General features: G+C 52.3%; 2 protein-coding genes across 3 annotated transcripts in view; both read right to left on the bottom strand.

The window, feature by feature from the left end:
* Positions 1-5119: 5119 nt before the first annotated feature.
* Positions 5120-18808, bottom strand: GOLGA7B (golgin A7 family member B). 2 transcript variants are annotated; one of them, XM_060126339.1, is made up of 5 exons: positions 18677-18808; positions 12216-12341; positions 8385-8537; positions 8197-8298; positions 5120-7108 (listed from the first exon to the last, which is right to left on the bottom strand). In XM_060126339.1, exons 1-5 carry the CDS (start codon positions 18686-18688, stop codon positions 7007-7009), a joined length of 495 nt encoding a protein of 164 aa, XP_059982322.1. In that variant the 5' UTR covers positions 18689-18808; the 3' UTR covers positions 5120-7006. The 2 variants fall into 2 exon arrangements, with proteins under 2 accessions (XP_059982322.1, XP_059982323.1); XM_060126340.1 differs by having other exon boundaries at positions 5120-7102.
* Positions 18809-18889: 81 nt separating this feature from the next.
* ZFYVE27 (zinc finger FYVE-type containing 27) overlaps positions 18890-21052 on the bottom strand; it is a 102104-nt gene continuing 99941 nt past the window's right edge. The window contains exon 10 of the mRNA XM_060126337.1: positions 18890-18981. Within this exon, the coding sequence (XP_059982320.1) occupies positions 18938-18981 (44 nt within the window). The 3' untranslated portion in view covers positions 18890-18937. The remainder of the gene's footprint in view (positions 18982-21052) is intronic.

Genomic DNA, 21052 nt, shown 5'->3' with positions numbered 1-21052 from the left:
GCCGACCAGTATCCATCCATTCACCTGCTTCTCCACTGTCTGCGAGCATCCGTCTCAAGCTAGGCAGCCCTCTCCCTCACCTCTGATCCATCAGTCATCTCCCTATACACATCTTCTCTGTATCTATCCACTTATCCGTCCATCCATCCACCTACCCATCCACCCACGGTACTTCACCCTCTAGGACCCCAGGGCCAGACTTTCCGGGCAAAGCACTCAGCCCCACAAGGATTCACCACCTCAAAGTAATGGTGCCCAGGCAGGGGCTGAGTAGGGTCAGGATGTACACTTCCTCCCCTTCCCTCCCCTCCCAGGTGGAGATCATGAGCAGAGCCACAAGATCACGGCCAGGGCAACGTTATTAAAGCTGCCTAGTGCAGGGGATGGCCTGGGGTCACCATTTAATTCAGTTACTCGGTGACCACTTACCTGTCTGTGTCTGCATCTGCCTAAGCTGCTTCTCAGTGGCACGTTGCCCCAGGGGCCTGAGGACCTCATGTCTGTATGTTCTTGTCTCTTCCTGCCAGCCTGTGATGGGCTGCACTTCTCGTTCACCTGCCAAGGGTGAGGCACTGCACCAGGCACTTGGGGTGGGGGAGGGAGGTGGTAGAAATAAGTCAGACAAGATCCCTGCCCCCCCCCCAAGAGTTCAAGAGGAACTGGGACAGGAGGAAGGCCATCCCCGCCACAAGGTCTTGTAAGCTGTGTATAACATTTCCCCTTCCAGGGCCTTGCTCAGCACAGCTCTCAGGTGGTAGCTGGTCCGCAATCACTTTTCCATTACAGAAATCGATAACTTGAATTACTCCAAAATAACCAGCCCCTTCGTGCCCCTGCAAATCTAATTTTTCTGTGTCTGCATTTGCCCACATGCTTCTCTCTGAGCCTGAAATCTGTCTTCATGAGTCAATCCAGGCAGAACGGAACCTTTTGTCTAACTGTGACACACAGTAACAGAATAAGAGACGGATTTGGGATCGGAGACTTAGGTTCAAGCTTTCGCTCCAACACTAACTAGCTGTGGGCGCTCGTGAAGCCACTTAACCATCTAATTTCCTCATCTATAAAGTGGGAATTCAAATATAACCACCCACAAGAGCGTTAAAGAGCAAAATGGGATAATACTGTACAGGAGCTCCTCGCATATATTAGGGGATCAGTGAACCCTTGGATTTTGCTTGTTCTATGCAAGAATCTGGAACCTGGCTATAAATCTACATCCTGAGGCCACAGTATAATGAGATCCTAGCGTAACTCCAGCAATAACAATACCTTACATTGGAGAAACAGATTATCATTTACAAAGATGCCTTCTCACAACGCTCTCATTCTGCAAATGACAAGCTAAGACTCAGTTAAGCAATTGACCAGGGGTCTGCGGACCGGTACAGCTTTCTGACCCCCTCCATACCCTTCCACCTCCTCCATCATCCCTGTCAAAACCACGAGTCCCTGTGCAGCTCTGGGACGCTAAGTTCTGCTGTCCAGCAGATGCTGAAGTGACAGGCCCTTTAAATAGCCTCTTAGAGGAAGAGCTGTGAGTACAGCACAATCTGCTCTCAGTGCCGCCAGGAGAATAAATCCACCCAAAGTCGCCTGAGAAGGGTTCTGTGGAAACCTCGGAAGGCTGGACTTTGAAAGGAGGGAAAGAACACCTATTTCATGCCAGGCACATTCGTGGCCAGCTTCTCACCGGCTCCTCAAAACCAGTTGTTCTTAACCTTTTGGGGGGGGTCACATACCGCTTTGAGAATCTGCTGAAAGCTGTGGATTCTCTTCCCCAGTTAAAGGTACATCGTTCTGCATACAAGGGCAAGGGGTCAAGATTAAGAGCTCCTGGCATAAACCTGGGCTGTTCTAAGATTTTCTTAGGTACCAGGAACCTTCTTTTTTAAGTGCCCCACCCCTCATCATATCAAACATTTCCATATACATCCGCAACCCGCAATAAATCACACACACACACACACACACACACACACACACACACAACTCGAGTTAAATTGCAGTTGACTGTTTGACAATGTTACATTTTGTAGATATGTAATAAAACATTAATTTCAGTTTTGTGCTTTTCCTATTTTGAAGCCAATGAACTTTCTTGGTAAATTTCATTGAAGTGTATCATACTTGTAGAAAATATGCAAATCTTAAGTGTACAACTCCATGAATGCTCTGAACGTGAGCACACCTATGTAACTGATGGAGAAACAGCTCATCAGGAGTCCCCAGAAGCCCCCAGGCCCCCTTCCACTCGCTGCCCCCCAACCCCAGGGCAGCTGCTATCCTGACTGCTAACACCATAGATTAGTTTTGCCTGTATTAGAACGTGTTATACGTGCAATCATAGAGTTCATACTCATTTTGTGTCTGGCTGAATTCATGGAACCGATCAACTTTTCCATTCAGGTCTCAGATATCTTCAGAGGCCTGTGAAAAGCTCATAGGCTCTAGGTACCGTCGAAACCAGGGGTTCTCAACCTTGCCTTCGCTCTAGAATCTCTAGGGGAAATTTTAAAACTCCTGATGCCCAGGCTGCACCCCAGAACAATGAAATCAGAATCCCTGGGGACAGGACCAGGCATCAGTGGTTTTTCTTGCTCCCCAGGTAACTTTGATTACGACCAAGGATGAGAAGCACTTGTCTAGGCAATTCTGTAAAGTATTAGTATCCCGATTTTACAGCTGGGGAAACTAAAGCTCCAGGTCTTTCCACCATATGCAACTGTCATGAAGCCGGAGCTCCAATTTAGATCTGACTTGGGGCGCTCTTTGCATTGCCTTCACGCGTGGTGAACAGTAAAGCCAAAACCAGGTGTGGGTGCCTCATGCCAGACACCTCGTCACTGTAAGTCCTTCCAGAGCTATGGAGAAGGGAGGTCGGGTTTCCCAGGCTGCAAGACCCCCAGGAGAAAGGCAGCACCCCGGTGGCTGGCCATAGGGAGAAAGAGTCACCACAGACTAGACTCCATCTTTGTCCCGCGCCACTCTGGAAGTCACAGAAAAGTCCTTGCAGGTGGGAGCAGCTGCTTGTTTGGGGGTCGCGGAGAATTTTCCCAGCCGCTGAGATGCTCTGGCCCGATCTGTTTTGATTTGGGGGTGCAGTGCAAGATGCCACCACTCGGTGGCACCATGAGCTTCTGTAAACCCTGTGGTTTTCACACACACCCCTGCCTTTGGCCAAAGGAAGCCAGAAAGCGGAGTCAGGGGACAGTGATGGGGGAGCAGCAGCCCAGAGCTGCCTGAGGGTTCCTCTGCTCCTGAGGCCTGATGGGGCCTGTCTCTGGCTGGCAAGGAGGTTGCAGGGATGTGGCTGCCACTTCCCCCATAACTGAGCCAGCAGAGGAAAGCCAGGCAGAGAAGCCACGCCTCAGCCGGCTTCTCCCCTCACTGCCCTTCACCAAGCTGCCCCTGTGGGCCCCACATGCCCATGAGGAGCCCAACCACCTACACTCCCGTGATGCCCTGGGCTTGAAGGTACCAGACCTCCCTTGGAGCCGAGGCACACCTCCAAGTCCTTCCCTGGGTTATTGCCAAATCCTCACCCTAGGATGGCTGAGGGGGTCTCTGAAGCTGGTATCGTCTTCCCCACAGTTTGGAGTCAGACTGTCTGGATTCAAAGCCAAGCTCTGCCACTTTCTAGTTGTATAGTTTTGGGCAAGTTACTTAACTTCTGTGAGCCTCAGTCTTTTCATCTGTAAAGTGGGAATAATAGTCCACACCACAGAGGGTCGTTGTGAGGACTGAATGATGAATTATGTAGAGTCTTAGCCTAGTGCCTGGCACATAGTCAGTGCTAAATAAATGTTAGCTACTATTGTTTGTTTATTATTACGAATAATAATAATGTTGCAAACAGGACAGACAAAATGAACCTACCTGCATGTTAAAGAACAGCCTCCATTGTGACAACCCACCCACACCCCAGGTTTCAGCAGAGTCAGCAAGTCCAGCTGCCCCTTAGAAGCAGGAAGTACAAACAGGGAAGAAACGCAGGGTCCTGTTCAGAGAGGGCCCCCCCCAGACCCCCACCCAGAGGTGGAGCCATTGTTGCCATGGTCTGGTGGGTTCCTCTCTTGTCCCACAGACCTGAATGTGTGACCCCGGCCATCCTACAGCCTCGGGCAACTTCCATTAGGGTGTCATCCCCAAAGTGTCAGAGTGAGCACTGGGTCAGGAGACAACCTTGGTTCTAAACCTGGCACTATCATCAACCAGCTGTGTGACCTAGGTCAAGTCACTCACCCTCTCTGGGCCTCCATTCTGCCTCACTTAGATGATCTTTAAATGTCCTCCCACATCTGTGCCACATGGTTTTAGCAAAGTATCTGGCACACAGTAAGTGCTCATTAAATGTTATTTATTTTTATAAAAGCCAAGACACAGGGCTTCCCTGGTGGCGCAGTGGTTGAGAGTCCACCTGCCGATGCAGGGGACACAGGTTTGTGCCCCGGTCCGGGAGGATCCCACATGCCGCGGAGCAGCTGGGCCCGTGAGCCATGGCCGCTGAGACTGCGCGTCCGGAGCCTAAGCTAAGACACAGCTCTACTAGGTTCCAACACCCACATACTTTTCTTTAGAACTGAGTGACCTGTGTGATCCAACCCCGAACAGATATGAGCTCAAGAAATGGGTATTTATCTAATTAATCCATGACTTGATTTTTTTTTTTTTTTTTTGCGGTACACGGGCCTCTCACTGTTGTGGCCTCTCCCATTGGGGAGCGCAGGCTCAGCGGCCATGGCTCACGGGCCCAGCCGCTCTGCAGCATGTGGGATCTTCCCGGACTGGGGCACGAACCCGCGTCCCCTGCATCGGCAGGCGGACTCTCAACCGCTGCACCACCAGGGAAGCCCCGTGACTTGATTTTGACCTGGCTTTCAGTCTAACCTGTTCCCCCCACCTAAGGATCCCAGGGCCTCATAAAGCCTCCAGATTAGGGATGCAGAGTGTCTGCCTCCCACTAGACTGCAAGCTCCAAGAAGACAGGGCCCATCCTGCCCGTGTCAGGGCGCTGCCTCTTCAGGAGCACACTCAGCCCTGCCTCCTCGCCGTGGTCCTGGGGCACAGATCTGGCCTCCCACCACCGTGGGGGAGAGAAGCAGCACAGAGCCTCAAGCTAGGCAAGGCCTTTTATTGGAAAAAGAAATAATAAAGCAAAAGGCCACCACATCGCCTACGCCCAGCCCTCCCACATGAGACGCACAGGTCAGCCCCAGCCATACGGTGGGCCAGGGTGGGTATAGGGGTAGGGGCTGTGCTGGAGCCCACTGGGCTGCAAGCTCACCCGGGGCATCCTTGGACCGGCACCCACTTAGGCTCAGGGGCTGGGCTGCCCTCTCCAGCTCTCTGGAACTTTCCTACACGCTGCTCCTGCATCCAAAAGAAAACCAGACCCCTCTTTGGTTCCAGAAAGCTACCTGGCTAGCTGGTCTTTCATATCCACTCTAGCACCTCCTGCCGGCTGAGGCAGGCAGTCTCCTTTGTCCATTTTCAGGCACCAGGATGGGGCTGCTGGGTGTCGGCAGCCAGGGCCTCATTGGCTGGACACCCCTCTTTCCTTTCAAGAAAGGAATTTGCCTTTTCCCCTGCGGGTTAGCAGCTCCTTTGACCTTCCAAAGAAGCCTCACTTACACAGCCTTAGGGAGCCCCGGAGCCTGGGCGGGCTGAATATGCAGTGTCCATGGCCCCGTTGCCTTGTCATGAGGGACTGAGAGGGGGGCACGGAAGGCCCTGGAAGGTTGGCTCCGTTCTCCTAGAACCCCAACTTTGTTTTTGTCAGAATGTACACAGTACAGTCAGAAGGTGGGGAGAACCTTGCAAGTAGGGGAGAGGCCAGGAAGAAGAGCCACCTGGCAGCCCAGGCAAGGGGCAAGGGACATTAGGACATTCATTTACAGGGGGACAGGCTGGACCCACACAGAGAAGCAGCCAGACCGTGGCGCACGAAGATAAGACAGGATGCAGAGAGGGGGTCATTGGCCCAGCAGCCAAGGGGAACGTACAAGTGCACTCACATACATGCACACACGCGTGTGTGCACACACTCACACAAGTGCTGTCACCATGCACACACCTGCCCTCACACACAGTACACACAGGTGCATTCACGCACATAGTGCACTCACATGTGCACTTACACATGTGCCTGCGTGCACACTCACTCATTCTCACACACGTGCAGGTTCTAATCTCAGGAAGTTGGCTCCAGTTCTGGCGGTTAAACCCCCAAGGCTACCTCTCTCCATGAGGCATTTCTCCAGACCCCCATATAACCTCCCAGAGCCCCAGGCCATGTGCCCCACCACCAGCACCTGGTGGCCTGCGAAGTCGCAGGACTCGGACGCTTCTTGGCAAGGCTAAGATGACCTCCAGGCTCTGGGTGGAGGACAGGGACACCATGAGTCTAGAAGAGGTCAGGAGGGGGCTGAAGAGCTCCCCACTGCAGCGCCCATAGGCTGACCACTCCTGTCTCCCCAGACCTTGAATTCGGTGGAGGCAGGGTCACAGACAGGCAGAGGCCCCGTGGTGGCATCAGAAAGAGCAGACACTGGGAGACGGCCATGGGGAGCAGGGCCCTGATGGAGGGAGTCCTGGTGGATGCGGGATTTGGGGTGAGGAATCGTGCAGGATGGGAATTCTCTACGTGACAGACCTGGATCCTCTTCTGGGGTGTTGGGAGGGGAGCTGCAGAAGAGAGGGGCTGTCCAAATTGTGTTGTCCTCACCCCAGCCTCCCCCTGGAAAACCTGCCTCTGTGTGACCCAGACCAGCCCTGTCGGGTAAGAGCCAGGTCAGGAAGTGGACCGTCCTGCCAGGGGGCGAGGGGCAGGGGGCGCCGTTGATGGCCCGCAGGCAACACTGGGCGGGTCACCCTCCCTCCTGCCCTGGGCAGCAGGGTGGGCCCAGAGAACGACTCAGAAGCGGGTGCTCTGGTAGCGTAGCCGCCGCAGGTCTGCAGGGCCCTCAGTCCAGTCGTACACCTCCCTGCAAGGACTCTCGGCCAGTCACCGGCCACCCGCCCCGCCGCTGCTGCTGCCGCTGCCACTGCTACTGCCACTGCTGGAGCTGCCACTGCTGCACCGGTCCTCGTAGATGGAGATCTCGATCTGGGGCGGCGTTAAGGAGGGATGCAAGCAGGAACTGGCTGATGGAGGCCAGCAGGGAAGCGGGAGGCAGAGCTGGTGCTGGTTCCCAGACAGGAAGGACTCAGAGGCCCGGGGAGCCAGACCCGAGCCCCTCCTCGCACCTGCGCTCACTCAGCTCAGATGCTCCTGCCCATAGCCAAGACCAGGAGCTTGCATTCTAGTGCGTCTAATCGCTGTGTCCCAGGCTGCGGATGTGCCCAAGAGGGGGTGGTACTGCACAGGAAGTGTGAGGACTTGGGTGTCCTACGTTCAGATCTCAGCTCACCCATCTCATCTGTAAAGTGGGGATAATAATAGAATCTTGGGGTTACTGCAAGGATTAAATGAAATAAAACAAGTAATGCGCAATGCCTGCACATAGTAAAGTCGCAAAGACGAGAAGAGGCTGGCCCTGGGCTTTGTAAGCATGAGATTCTGGGATTTGCATTTTCTTTACTCTTTTCCTGTAAGTTTTCCAGTAAAAGTTATTTTTAAACAATTCTACCCTCTGCTGCTGACTGGGGGGCAGGATGTAGGTACACCTTGACCAGGTGGAGTGAGCAGACCTATAACCCTCTGGAACGCCAGCCTCCCACCGAGACCTCACTTTTCTCATCTGCGAAAGGGCAACAACAGGACCTGCTCATTGAACGGGCTTCAATGAGGGTTACATGCGAGAGCATTGACGAGTGGGCCTGAGCTCAGATCCTGGCTCTGGCGGTCACCAGCTGGGCGGCCCTGAGCCAGGGTCAGCTACAAAGGCAATAAGAAGAGTTAGCCACTTTATAGGGGTCTTATGAGAAGTACATGGATTCATATTTTCACAGCACTTACTATGATATCTGGCATGTATTAAGCACTGATTAAATGCAGCTCAATAAAAGCGAAGCCTAAAATGCACAAACAGCACTAACTTGGGGTGGAGGCAGGGGCCGATGACCAGGGGTGTGGGGAACCCTAGGAACTCCCTGGACAGAGGCCCCAAAGGTGGTCCCATCTCCCAGCAGCCTCACCAGGGGCCCACTGGCCGGCAGCTCTGTGCCCTCGCACGGAACAGCTGGAAAGGATACAACCCTCATCCCACGCTCCACGGGGTCTGTGAGCAGGAGACCTCGGGGGGCAAAGACCTTCTCATTTTGCTCCTGGATGTATCGGGAGATCTTCTTGAGGACCTGCAAGGACAGGGACCGGTTGAGGATGAGGGTGGAGCACAGGAGCCCTGGGGGAAGGGATGCGGGGCTGTGGGGGAAGGAACCACCTTCTCATAGTGGGTCTCCATGCAGAGGAAGATGAAGTAGGCCGTGGCACAGGCCAGGCAGCCCTCGAGGTAGGAGCTGCCCCCAATCTTCTCCGCCTCTGCGTAGAAGCTGTTGAGGGTCTTCACAGTCTCCTCAAAGAGCTGCCGCTCGATCTGGAGGGAGAGAGGGACAGGGAGCCAGGCCCAGGTCAGCCTCCCTGGAGGTGGCAGTGGTGGGCCCGCACCAGCGTTGGGGTTGGCGGCACACAGGGAAGACCGGCGAGGCTGCAGGAGCGCATGGAGCGCCACACAGGGAGTCAGGAGACCTGGGGTCCAGTCCAGACTTGGCCATCAGCTAGCTCTGTGACCTTGGACTGATGACTTAACCACTCTCGCCTCAGTTTCCACATCTGTAAAATGGGAGTAAGAATGACTACTTGACCTCCCTTGGAAACTGAAAATTCCCATGAAATCCAAGATGTGAACATTTTCTGCAGCGGATCAAGCAGGAATTCCAGTGACTTTGCCACACACACACACACACACACACACACACACCATTGTGATGGCTGTGAGAGGGCTCAGGACCTGATTAGTAGGGGCTCTCCACGTTTGGAGAGCATGAGACGGATTGGGTAAGACCTCAGGAGTGTCTTCCCAGGAGGAGGCACTTCCTCCCAGTTAAGAGGTCACCCAGGGGACGTCCCTCTTGGTGCAGTGGTTGAGAATCCGCCTGCCAATGCAGGCGACACAGGTTTGAGCCCTGGTCTGGGAAGATCCCACATGCCACGGAGCAACTGAGGCCATGAGCCACAACTACTGAGCCTGCGCTCTAGAACCCGCAAGCCACAACTACTGAGCCTGCGCTCTAGAACCCGCAAGCCACAACTACTGAGCCCATGTGCCACAACTACTGAAGCCCTCGCGCCTAGAGCCCGTGCTCCGCAACAAGAGAAGCCACCGCAACGAGAAGCCCGCGCACCACAACGAAGAGTAGCCCCCACTCGCTGCAACTAGAGAAAGCCCACACGGATCAACAAAGACCCAATGCAGCCAAAAATTAATTAATTAATTACTTAAAAAAGAAAACAACAGGTTACCCAGAACAGGACAGCCCCATGCATTTGGACAACTGAGAAGCTATCCTGCCTGCATCCATGACCGTAATAGCTAATATCCATTAGGCACGTTCTCTGTGCCAGGCACTGTTTATGTATTCCTTCATTTAACCCTCATGACAATCCTATCAGAGAAGTACGACTCCCACCCCCATTTTACAGGGGAAGCCTGACGGAAGCTCTGCTCTGTGGTCCAGACCACCATCATCTCTGACCTCTTTAAGTGGTCTCCCTGCCCCCAGCCCTGCCAAGGGAGACTGTTAAAGTCAGATCATGTCATAACTCTGAACAAGAGCTTCCCAAGTCTCCCCATCTCTCTCCAAGTAAAATCCAAGGAGTCCTTACATGCCTGTGAGGCCCTCCAGGGCCCGGCCCTGCAACTCCTCTGATCCCATCTCCTGTTCTCTTGACTCCAGCCACACCGACTGCCCACTGCTTCCTGAAAATGCCACAGGTCCTTTGGGCCTGTGTCCTCAGCTGCAGTACTTTTCCCCAGACACCCCCTGCCCTGGCTCTTCCCTTACTTCCGCTTAGATCTCGCCTTATCTGACAGTACCCCGCGTCCTCTGCCCAGCTCCCCCTTTGTACTTGACCTTCTCTCTTTTATTTCCAGTATTTGTTACCACCTACATATTTTCTTGTTGCTTTTTAAATTTTTTTGTATCCTCTAATAGAAAATAAGGTCCATGTATTCACTCCTACATCTCCAGTGCCCAATACATTGGAGGCACCTAATAAATACTTGCTGAATGCTGCATGAACTTGGCCAAGTTTACACAGCTCTGACCCGAGTCTGTGCCCTTCACCATGCAGCCCTCCACTGGAGCCTGGAGTGGAAGGTCATGCTCCAAACTCAGTAGGTATCAGAGTGTCTCTCATCCCATTTTTTACATTCTTTAAGCACCCCCTCACCCCCACAGGACCAGAACTGCCCATCACATAAGATTAGGGACCTCCCATTCCTGTCTAGAACAAAAGCTCTCCCCCCAAATAGTCAGAAGCTTTGGGGTTCCCAGCCACTACTTCTATAAAGATCTGGAGTGAACATATAAAGAAAATTATGTCCATCCTGTCTGGGACCCAAGCCCTGCTGCTGTATCTCAGGGATCACCCCCGCACCAAAGGACAGGCATGCTAAGATGAGGAGATCTACATGGCTCCCCAAAAGTTGTTTAGGGGTCAGATCAGCAAAGGCCACCCCTGCCCCACCCTCCCAAACTCATTCAAATCTGCCTGGGCTGCTGAATGAAAGGTCATGGTCCTTCTTCTGCCCTCCCCCAACCCCAGGCCAGTTCTAAGGGGGCCTGGGGTGAGGGCTACATACACCCAGGACCAGGAGCAAAACTCAGCAGAAGAAGCTGATGCCTTGCAAGGGGCCAGTGGTCCGTGAAACAACCAAGTAGCTGAATTGGAGCGGGAGGCTGTGGGCAGAGCCCTTGCTTGACGGCCTCTGATGCCACCAGCAGACCCTGTGATGGCGCGTCAGGCTCTCCCCTCCGTCCGAGGTGGGGAGAAGGAGGGAAAAGCACCCTCCAGCCCTTCCTCCAGGTCTCTAAGCTTTCCCTGCCAAGACTCTGATCACCCAGGCACCCAGTTGTATCTATACCCACCAAGGAAACAGGAGTCCTGTGAAAAAGCGGAGAGTCGGACGCCAAGGCCCTTTCGGCCCTCGGTCAGTTTGGCACGTCACTTCCTCTTCCTGGCCCTGAGTTTCCTCTCTTAAATGAGAGGATGAACTAATGCAATGCTTCCCAAACATTTATGCACATATGAATAACTTCAGGATCTGGTTAAAATGCAAATTCTGAGTCAGTAGATCCAGGGTGGAGCCTGAGATTCTGTGTTTCCAGGGGACGTTGACGTTGCCTGTTTTGGTTCAAGGGCTTAGTTGTTCTCAATTCTGGTACACACTAAAATCACCTGAGCAGCTTTTGAAACATAGGCATACTCAGGTCTCGCCTCCAGGAGATTCTGATTCAAATGGTCTGAGCAGCGAGAGGGTGGTTCCAAGCAGCAAAGACTACCACCGTCCTATTCTACCCAAGCTGACGCCCTCAAGGTTTTCTCAAAAGCTCCCAGGTGATTCTAACGGGCAGCCCAGCATGAGAATCACTGTACTAGGAGACCAGAGATTCTCCAAGTGGGATCTGTGAATCACCCAGTTCCACATCACCTGGGGATTCCTCATTAAAAATTAAGATACTCAGCCCCAGACGCACAGTGGAGCCACCCAGGGAAATTTAAAGCAATGCTGATGCCTGGGCCCCAGTCCCAGACACTCTGATTTAATTGATCCTGGGTGTGGGCTGGGCATTGGGATTTTTTTTAAGCTCCCCAGGAAATTCTAATGTGCAGCTGGGGTTAAGAAGTGTTTCTAAAAAGAGATTCCTGAACCCAGTCCTGCAACTGAGTCAGCATCTCTGATGACAGCTAGTATCATCCAATAAGCAAATTCCAATAAGACCCAGGAATTTGCATTTGTTTGACAAGCTCTCTAGGTGATTCTCTGAAATCTGAGAGCCACTGAACTAGAAAATCTCTGAGGTGTTTCAGCTCTAACTTTCTAGAAGGTGACAGCAAGACAGTGTTAAGGACATTATTCAGTTCTTCCACCTGAAGTGGCTGAGCAAGTTGTTTCCTATACTACTTTTTTCTTGGAAAAATATACGTATTCTAACAAGCCCCTCAGTTCCATCATAGTCTATGATCCAACTTTAGCAAAAGACATCCTTACCCGGCTGTCCAGCTCTGGGGGGAATTTGGTCTGGAACTGACAGATGGTCCCATCGCTGTAGTCTCTCTGGATAAAGACCTTGGTGGCCAGCGAGGCACTTCGCCGGAGCTCCTGCAGATTGTGGACCTGGGGAGACGTTCAGGAGACACGCACTCAAGGTGATCATCCTTCTAGGTTTGTCCAAGACTGAGGGGTTTACTGGGGTGTGGGCCTTTCATTGCTAAAGTCAGGAAAGTTCCCAGCAACGCAGGACAACTTGTCTACCCCACAAATGTTCAAGGAAGGTTGTGGGAAGCAGGCTTGTTGAGTTTACTCCAGAAGATGCCTCTAGCTATCCCAGAAAGATCTAGAAAAAGCCTGAAGCAGAGCCAAAGCTGAGCCAAAGCGAGAGGTTCTGGAAGCACCAACAGAGCCAGGAACAAACTTTAACGAGAGGAAAACACTTCCTGGTGGCTAGCCCAGATCCTCTCTCTCTCTCTCTCTCTCTCTCTCTCTCTCTTTCTTTCTCTCTGTCTCTCTCTGTCTCTCTCTGTCTCTCTCTCTGTCTCTCTCTCTCTCTCTCTCACACACACACACACACACACACACACATGCATGGTGGGGTCTTTCACTCTTTCATTCATTCAGCAAGTATCAAATGTTCACAGCTTGTCAGGCTGTGGCTTGGGGACCCCAGCACCGGACAAGACTGATGCCTCGGACCCATCCCGCCTAGTAGAGCTGACAGGGTTGGGGGAGGGGAGCTTGTGGGGCAAAGGAAGATGGGATGCGCCCATGAACTCAGAGGGAGATGGGTTCAGGCCAGGTTATGGCTTAAGTCAGAGACACCACAGATTGTTTCCACGTCCAGCACGTCTCATCACAGGAAAGAAGGGGCCCACATACATCCAAATGTCCCAGAGAAAATTGTGGATAAAGTGGGCTGAGGCCAGAAAATGAAGAAATCTCCTGCCCTTGTAGGAAGGAGCGGGGTGACTTCTGTCCCTTGTCCACACCTGCAAACTTGACATTGACACAGGCTCTAGCATTTCAGAGAAGTGGGCTCAATTCCACGGAAGAACTGGGCCTCTTTCTTCCACTTCCAGCCTCCATCACCCGCATTTGAGACAAGCTTCCCACTGGGTGAAATATTCCAGACACTGGAACCACGTGGAGCCCAAGCCCCAAAGGCAGAGTGAACACAGCCAGTTCATCCTGTGTAATTAAGGTGAATCCGTTCAGTCACTCAGCTTTCATTTATTGAGTCCCTACTATTGCCAGGCTCTGGGGATGCTGAGCAAAAGACAGTCTGTGAGCTCCAGGGAGGAAGACAAGTAAATACACAATGAATCAGACTGATAAATGCTGCGGAGAAGTAGCATCTCCCCCAGAAACGCTTACTCAGAAAAGGCTCCCTGAAGTCTGTGTGGAGTCATAAAGGAGCTACAGCGGTGGGGGGGGGGGGGAGGGGGGTGAGGGAGGGAAGAAAAGGCAACTCAGAGGGAGGAGCTTGTGCAAAGTTAACGGAGACAACAGAGAACAAGGTCTACTCCAATGACTGGAGGCAGATTTCAGCAAGACTGAGGTTGGTTTGCAGAGCAGATAAGAGCAGTAGATGATGAGAGTGTAGAGAAGGCAAGGGTTAGATCACAAAGAGCTTGACAAGTTCCTACTGGAGCGGAGGGTTTAAGATAGAAGATACTTAAATTGCTTAAGAGCTGGGGGAAGAATAAGTAAAGAGAGAAAGGTTTTCAGTGTGGCAGTAGGATCAGATGACAGGTGGATCAAGGTCCTGGGATGGTGCTAACAAGACTTTCCTAAATCCCAGTGAATTTTGCTCTGTGTAAGAGTGTGACCCTAAAGTATTGTAATTGGATGAAATACTGTATAAGGGCTCCTATAGTCCTTGATTCCCCTAATCAAGGTTTTAATTGAAGGAGTCCCCTTGACATTTAGTAGGAGCCTATGTTAGCTTTGAAAAATAAAAAATGCTTTGGTAATATAAAAATGTTATTCATTAGTGTGTCTGCTCTGTCTGGTTAAGGTTTCATACAGTTGTATTTTCAAAGGAAAAGGAAGGGGCTGTGACCTTCCTCCGAGCTTCTAAACCAACCTACATGAGCCTGTCAATCTTGAGGATGGACTGCCCTAGCCCCAGAAGGATCTTTCTGGTAGCTTCGTGAGTGGTGCCTGGGAAGTGGGCATGACTGGGGTAGGGGGCCAGGTGGAGGGATGACTATCTTTGTAGTAGTCCAGGGGAAAATTAAAGTGGGTCTAACTTAAGAAAAATAATGGTGAGAATGGAAAGAAAAGGAAAGAACAGTGCTTCAGCCATTCTGAAACGGGCTCAGCTTCTTCCCCTCCAATACCCTCCTTTGTCTGTGACTGACGCACACATACTGTGTGCTGCCATGAAGGTATACGTCTCTAGTGACTGCCTAGCTGTTGACTACAGCCACTTCTTCCTCTTGGTCACACAGCTAGATTAATTCCCAGCCTCCCTTTCAGTTAGGTGTGGCCGTATGACTGAACGGAATGCGAATGGAAGTGATGAATGTCACGTATAGGCTTGGCTCATAAAGACCACCACTCCTCTGTGATTTTTCTCCCCTCCCACAGAAACCAAGAGAGCCATGTGTTGAAGACAGTGGAACCACAAGATGAAGAGAGCCTGGGTCCCTGGATCACTGCCTAGAGGAGAGCCACCTACTGATCAGGAATGCCGGGCTGGGACTTTACTGAGCAGGAAATAAACCTCTATTTTATTGCACCATTAAGATTTTAGGGGGCTACCTTACAGAGTACAGTCCCATTTCCTTTTGGCTTTTATCAATGTGTTCTCAAGTAGCCAGAGTGGGAGGGGTCAACACGCTTTCCAAACCCAACAATATTCTGAGCCTTAGAACACTGTCCTGGCTCTGGATGACTAGGGATCTTCTTCCCTCCCTGGAGAGTGTCTGTGGGGTCTCGAGGAGGTGCTAGAGGATGGTATCAGGCACACTTTGTACGCCAGAGCCCTAGTTTCCCAGATCTACTTAGAGCACACAGACTCTAAGATTCTAACGCATCTGTAGTTAGTAGGATCTAAGACAAGGCAGGGTCTCCTGCCTCTTACTTCTCACCTTCCTCAACCCTCCCCTCTCTCCCATCACCATCCCCCAGCTGCTGGCAGCTGAGTCAGGACAGGACCAAGAGGCCCTGCATGAGGAAGAAAGAGAAAATCAGTGGTGAGATCTGCTGACACCAATTTTTGAACTGCATGGCAGGGAAAAGGAGGCTGCCAGGAGAGTGGGCATCCCAGGTCTCACATTTGGGGTCTGTACACTTGACAGAGTCACCTTGGCAGAGGCGGCGAGCAGCGAGCACTGGAGGGCAGATGAGCACCCCCAGGCAGGTCGGACCAAGACAAACAGGAGGTCCCATCTGGCCCACATCTCCAGGCTCGTTAAAAACCAGTGAATGCCAGAGGATGTGTTTGAGACTCAACTCAAGAATCACAAGGTTCAGCTGATGAGCCGACACCATCCTCCCTGGCTGGGGAGTGGAGGGGGAGTGAGGATCCTGAGTCACAGGCAGCCGAGCCGGGCTCAGGATGGAAACCCAGGCGCAGGGCCTCCTCCTCAGGCTGCACCAGAGCCCCAGCCCAGCGCCTTGTCTGCTGCTTGTTAATTTCATGCCTCAGAGATCAAACCTCCAATGCCTTTCTTGGCTAACGCTACTTGGGTGCATTTAAAAATCTCTGAGGGGCCAAACTCCACCACTTGGACAAGCCCCTCCCAGCCAAGCATTTCCCAGTTGTCCTCGGCCATCTGGACTGGTTTCCAGGGCAGACCCTGCTCCCATGACACACATTCGCAGAGGTTTGTCACGCAGGAAATGGGCTCATTACAGTTTTCCAAATGAGGTCAGTGTATGGCTCAGGAGGCTTCATCCCTCCTCTGAAGTCCTCACACACACCCCTCCCCGAATGCTAACTCCTAAACAGAAATTAGGGAGTAGAAAATATCCAGTTTCCATGCCTTCCATCCAGAAATATCCAATCTTTCTCAATTCTCTCCCTCTGTCTCTTCTTCCCTCCTTCTCTCCCCTCTCCTCCTCTCAAAACACTTTCTGCTGGAGCTGAGGACCTCCCGTTCAAAATCCTAAGAGAATGGCCACAGGAGCTTGGCATGAGGTTTTACTTCTCCCAACAGGTTTTTCCTGGTAATCTTAACACAGTCCTAACAGTAAAAACAGCCTGGGGAAAATGACTCGCTCTGCAGCCCAGATAATGTGAACGTCCTGTGCCTTGGCAGAGCTAAGGCTTCCTCCCTCTGTGCTGCCATCAGAGTCCACCCAAGGCCAAATTGGGAAATGGGCAATATTTGTCCTCAGCCCCTCAACCCTGTGGGCACTCCTCCATCCCTCTGCCCTCAAGCTGAACCAGCCAGGCCAGTCAGGGTACCTGCGTCCCCATACTCCAGCCCTTCCAGAACTCCTTTGCATCCTTCCCCCATCAAAGTCTTATGTCAGGACCCCTAGTCCTCTACTCTCTACTGGGCAACACAGTTGGCTAATTGGATACACCTGGATGCAGCAAACAAAGCACTGGCCAGGGAGGCAGAAGACTCAAGTTCTAGTCCTGGCCCTGCCACTTTTTAGCCATATTTCCTTGGATAAGTCTCAGCACTCCGGTTGCATCATCTGTAAAATGGGATAATGATGCCTTCCTTGGCTCCTTCACAGGGATTAGGCAAGCTTCTGAGCCTCAGTTGTCTCATCTGTTAATTGGGGATAATGACACTATCCTCGCCTACTTCACAGGGTTGCTCTAAGGCTCAAAGGAGATCACTCATGTGATAGTGCTTTGTATACAGGAAAATGCTATATTCACGGAAGCATTACGAGCAGAGCTAACGGCAGGCTAACAGCAGCCTCCAGGAAACACTGCCTCGACCTAGAGATGTAAGCCTGCTGGTTAGAATCTGTGAACCACAGCAGACCTGAGAGGGAGATTTGCCGGGACAAATGGGCCTCATCACAGATGTGGCCACCTTTTCTGCCCACACTGCTGGCCCAACTGTCCCCACGTGGCTGAAGTCTCCCCTTCCTGTCCAACACCAGCAGCCTCTCTGCTGCAGTCTGCCAGCCCTGTCTGGAACATGACCAGCTCCTTGGCCATTTCTCCTTTGTTCTTCCTCCTCTTCTCAGTATCTCTGGCACTTTCTGAGCACTCTGCCTTCCTCCACCCTAGAAACCAAGCTCCACGGGTCTGCGCAGGGCTTGTCCCCTCACAGGGTCCTGAGGGACAAGCTCTCCTAGCTAACCCTGTGCCTTGTCAGAAAGCCGAGTGATGCCAAGCAACTGCACCTCGTTCTGTGGTGGCGACGACAGCAGAATAACAACAGTAACACTTGGTACTGATGTCACGCTGCTCAGCAGGGTGCCCAGAGGCACTGCATAGGATCATTCAAAAGCCCTTGCTGTCCCCCTGGCTTGTGTTCCAGCTGGGTTGGAAATGGGGAAACACCACAAAAAAAGTCAACATTAGAACTGGGGAAATCTGGTGTCCTGGGTTCCACTCCAAAATTCAAAGAAGAAACTTTCAGCTCTGCTGCTGACACGCTGTGTGAGTGTTAAATAGGTCCTCCCCTTCATGTATTAGCTTTACCACTTATGAAGTGGGAATATTAAGAGCTCCATTTCCCTTGTGAAATGAGGGGGTAGAGGAGGTAATTCCTGATCTCTTAAGCAATGCACATAGATCCTGCCCTCAGTCAATAGGTCCCTGGTTCAGCTTTCAAGTCCCTTGAAGGTGACACAGGTATAGGCACACCCTGAAGAAGGCAGCTCCTCCCATCGGACACAAGGGAAATGCGGTCTTCTGGTACAGGAAACTCAAAAGGGGTGAAGAAGCAAGAAAGGGTAATATGCAAAATTGAACTGGTGCAGGCAGCTCATTAAAACCAACCACTTGGGGTTTTGACCTGAGGATTCTTTGTCCCCTCCTGTCCCCCTGCCCCCGGGGAGGAAATGCAGATGTGAAGGCAGGTCTGTCATCTCTTAGCCAGGCTTTTGGGCTCAGAAGCTGGATGGCTGCACCATGTAGCAACAGCAGCCAGCCGCCTTCTCTCCCCTAAAACTGGCTCAGGCTCGTCTCCAAGCCTCTAGGGAAGTGGTTTCAGGACTTTCAGTCCATGGGAAGGGGAAACCCCAGCTGAGGCCCCGGGAGCAAACCTGGCACTAGTGCCAACAAGTGGTGCGGACAGCTTCGGGACTCCGATGGGGAAGATTGACACGCCAGGGGTGAAATGAGCTCCAGTGAGGAGCCCCTCTCTTCCCCCCGGCCACTTCGCCCCTCCCCCACCTCTTCCCTCCGGACCCGATCCGGGAAACCACCCCATCCCATCCTACCCCACCCTCCGTCTTCCTTCCCCGCCCCTAGCTGGGATCTCTTCCCACAGCAGCCGGGCACTGCCTGCGGGCCGGTGCTCGCTCCCTACCTCAGTGGCCATGTTCCGGGGGCGCTGACAGCTCCGAGCAGCTGCGGGGCCCGTCGAGGGGGGTTGTCCGCCGTGCTGACTCGGGGAGCAGGTGGGCTGGCGGCAAAGAGACGGGGCCCGGGGCGCTGTCCACGGTGCTGATGCGGACGCCGCAGACCCGTGCGCCCGTGGGCTGCTGGGCGGGCGGGCGCCTAGGTCCTGGAGACGGTCACTGTGCTCTCCGCGGTGCTGATAAGGTCGCCGTGCCGGAGAGGCGAAGCCTCAGCCGAGGCTCTTCCGGGCCCGATCGCTGGTTGCCGCTGCTCCTGCAGGCAGCGTCCCGGTTTATCTTTAACAGGGGCGGCGGGCGTGGGGGCGGCGGGGGGTGGGGGGTGGCGGGGAGGAGGGGCCAGGCGCCTCGGCAGATCGGGTGGGAGAAGCGGCGGCCCCGGACTCCGGCGCCCGCCCGCCGGAGAGGAGCCCCGCCCGCAGCCAGAAGCTCCGCTCCTGCCCGGCCCGGAGGCCCCGCCTCTCCTGCCTGCCCCTCCCCCTAGTAAGAGAGCCAGGACCTGGGCGCTCGCTACCGAGGCCTCCAGGGACTTGCAGACTCGGAGGAGAGAGAGGCAGGACCGTTCTGGGGCAAGACACTCTAGCCTGCCAGGGCTGAGGGTCCTCGACTCGTTCGCAGGCCCCTAGGTGCGGGCTCTTTACCTTTCCAACGCCCTTCTTCCCAACCCCTCCCCCATCGTGGCCCAGGCTGCCTCGTCTGCGTTTTTTTCCTCTTCTTTCTCTTCTGTTTCTTTGTGGCCCCCGCTCGAGGCTTGCATGGACGTTCCCTCCTCTCCCCTCTCTCCTTTTCACTGCCTTGAACCCTATTAGCTAGAGGAGGCTGCTGCAGACCGCAGAGAATCGTCTCCTTTCTTTAAATATGTACCCTTGTTTCATCCCCAGAGATACCCTGGGGTTCCTTCTTTCAGGGAGCTCCAGAACTGAAGCCAGCCTCTCCTTGCTGCTTTTCCTGGCCCTGCCCCCAACCCTTACTCTTCCCTCTCTCCTCTGAAATCCCAGAGTTGACATACACACCACCATCTCCAATTAAAAACCACAAGCAGATGGTGCCAAATGGGTACGCCCACTCTCTAAGGATGGCAGGTCTGGCTCCGGTGCCTCTTTCACATTTTCGACATCACACCTTTCTACCAGATGACCTATCTATATGCTTAATAAACAAGGAAATACCAACACAGGTGCCCTTTCACACACCCATACACCCCTTGGTCTCTGAGGGGAAGCTGGGTATGTTCCTCTGCAGCTCACAGCTGCCTAAGGGTCAACAGCGGCAACCCACACACAGGGAGCCATGGGCAGCCAGCAGACCTGGGTCCTGCCTCAGGCAGCATGACCTTAGGTAAATACTTCACACCTGACCTTCTTCCTGTAAAATGAGTGTTGGACTTCACTAGACTATTTCTAGGGTTCTTTCTTTTCCTCAACCTTTTATTTTGAAATTTTCAAACATACAGAAACATTGAAAGAATAGTACAATAAACTATACTATCCACCTAGCTTCAACAGTTGTTAACATTTTGTCACATTTGCTTGATAGATAGATAGACACAGAAACATAGAGATATATTTGGCTAGATTATTAGAAAGTAAGTGACAGACATTGTGAGGGTTTATTCTTAAGTACTTCACCATGTATCTCCTAAGAATAAGGGCGTTCTCCTACCTAATCACAATACTATTATCACATTTTTTCATTATTGCAAACACAAGATTTACTGGAAATTATCAGTGTTACCGAAGATAGCCACAAAGATGATACTCACACTAGCCACAGCATGTTGAAAGACTTTTCTTTAGTGTTGCACATCCTCTCATATGTATGGTCCACAGAAGCAGAAAACTCCATATTTTATCTATAAACCTATAGATATGTATTTTCAAATTTTATCTATAGCTTTAAAGGGAGAGGAGTTTCTATTTTGATGCCACCATTTTGTTTCACATGATCAAAACTGTTGACAGGAAAGCTCCCAATGTCATGCTTAATATCCTGGTCCTGGCTTACCTACAGTCTTCCAAGTTTTCTCACTCAGAGACATCAACTTGCTGGTCTTATGGAAATACTGTTTTCCAGCACAAAATACAGCCACCCTGGTCTCTGATAGGCTTAATATGCTCATTATTTCTCCAACCTGCTCTTGGGGGAATCTCCACAGAGCTGGCTTTTATAAGATTCTTCAGATGTCTTATAAGCAGTATTTACATTCATGTATAGTGGTATTCCTCAGGTTTTCCTTCCACGTGACTTTTGCTCAATGCTCTTCATTTTCTTGATATAGATATATTTGGTCATACCAAATTTTTCACAGCTTCCCTCAAGTGTCTTTT

Source organism: Lagenorhynchus albirostris, chromosome 16, assembly GCF_949774975.1.
Source record: "Lagenorhynchus albirostris chromosome 16, mLagAlb1.1, whole genome shotgun sequence".
Classification (NCBI taxonomy): Eukaryota; Metazoa; Chordata; class Mammalia; order Artiodactyla; family Delphinidae; genus Lagenorhynchus; species Lagenorhynchus albirostris.
The sequence above is the reverse complement of the archived record's forward strand: the minus strand, read 5'-3'. Positions and strand labels throughout refer to the sequence as shown.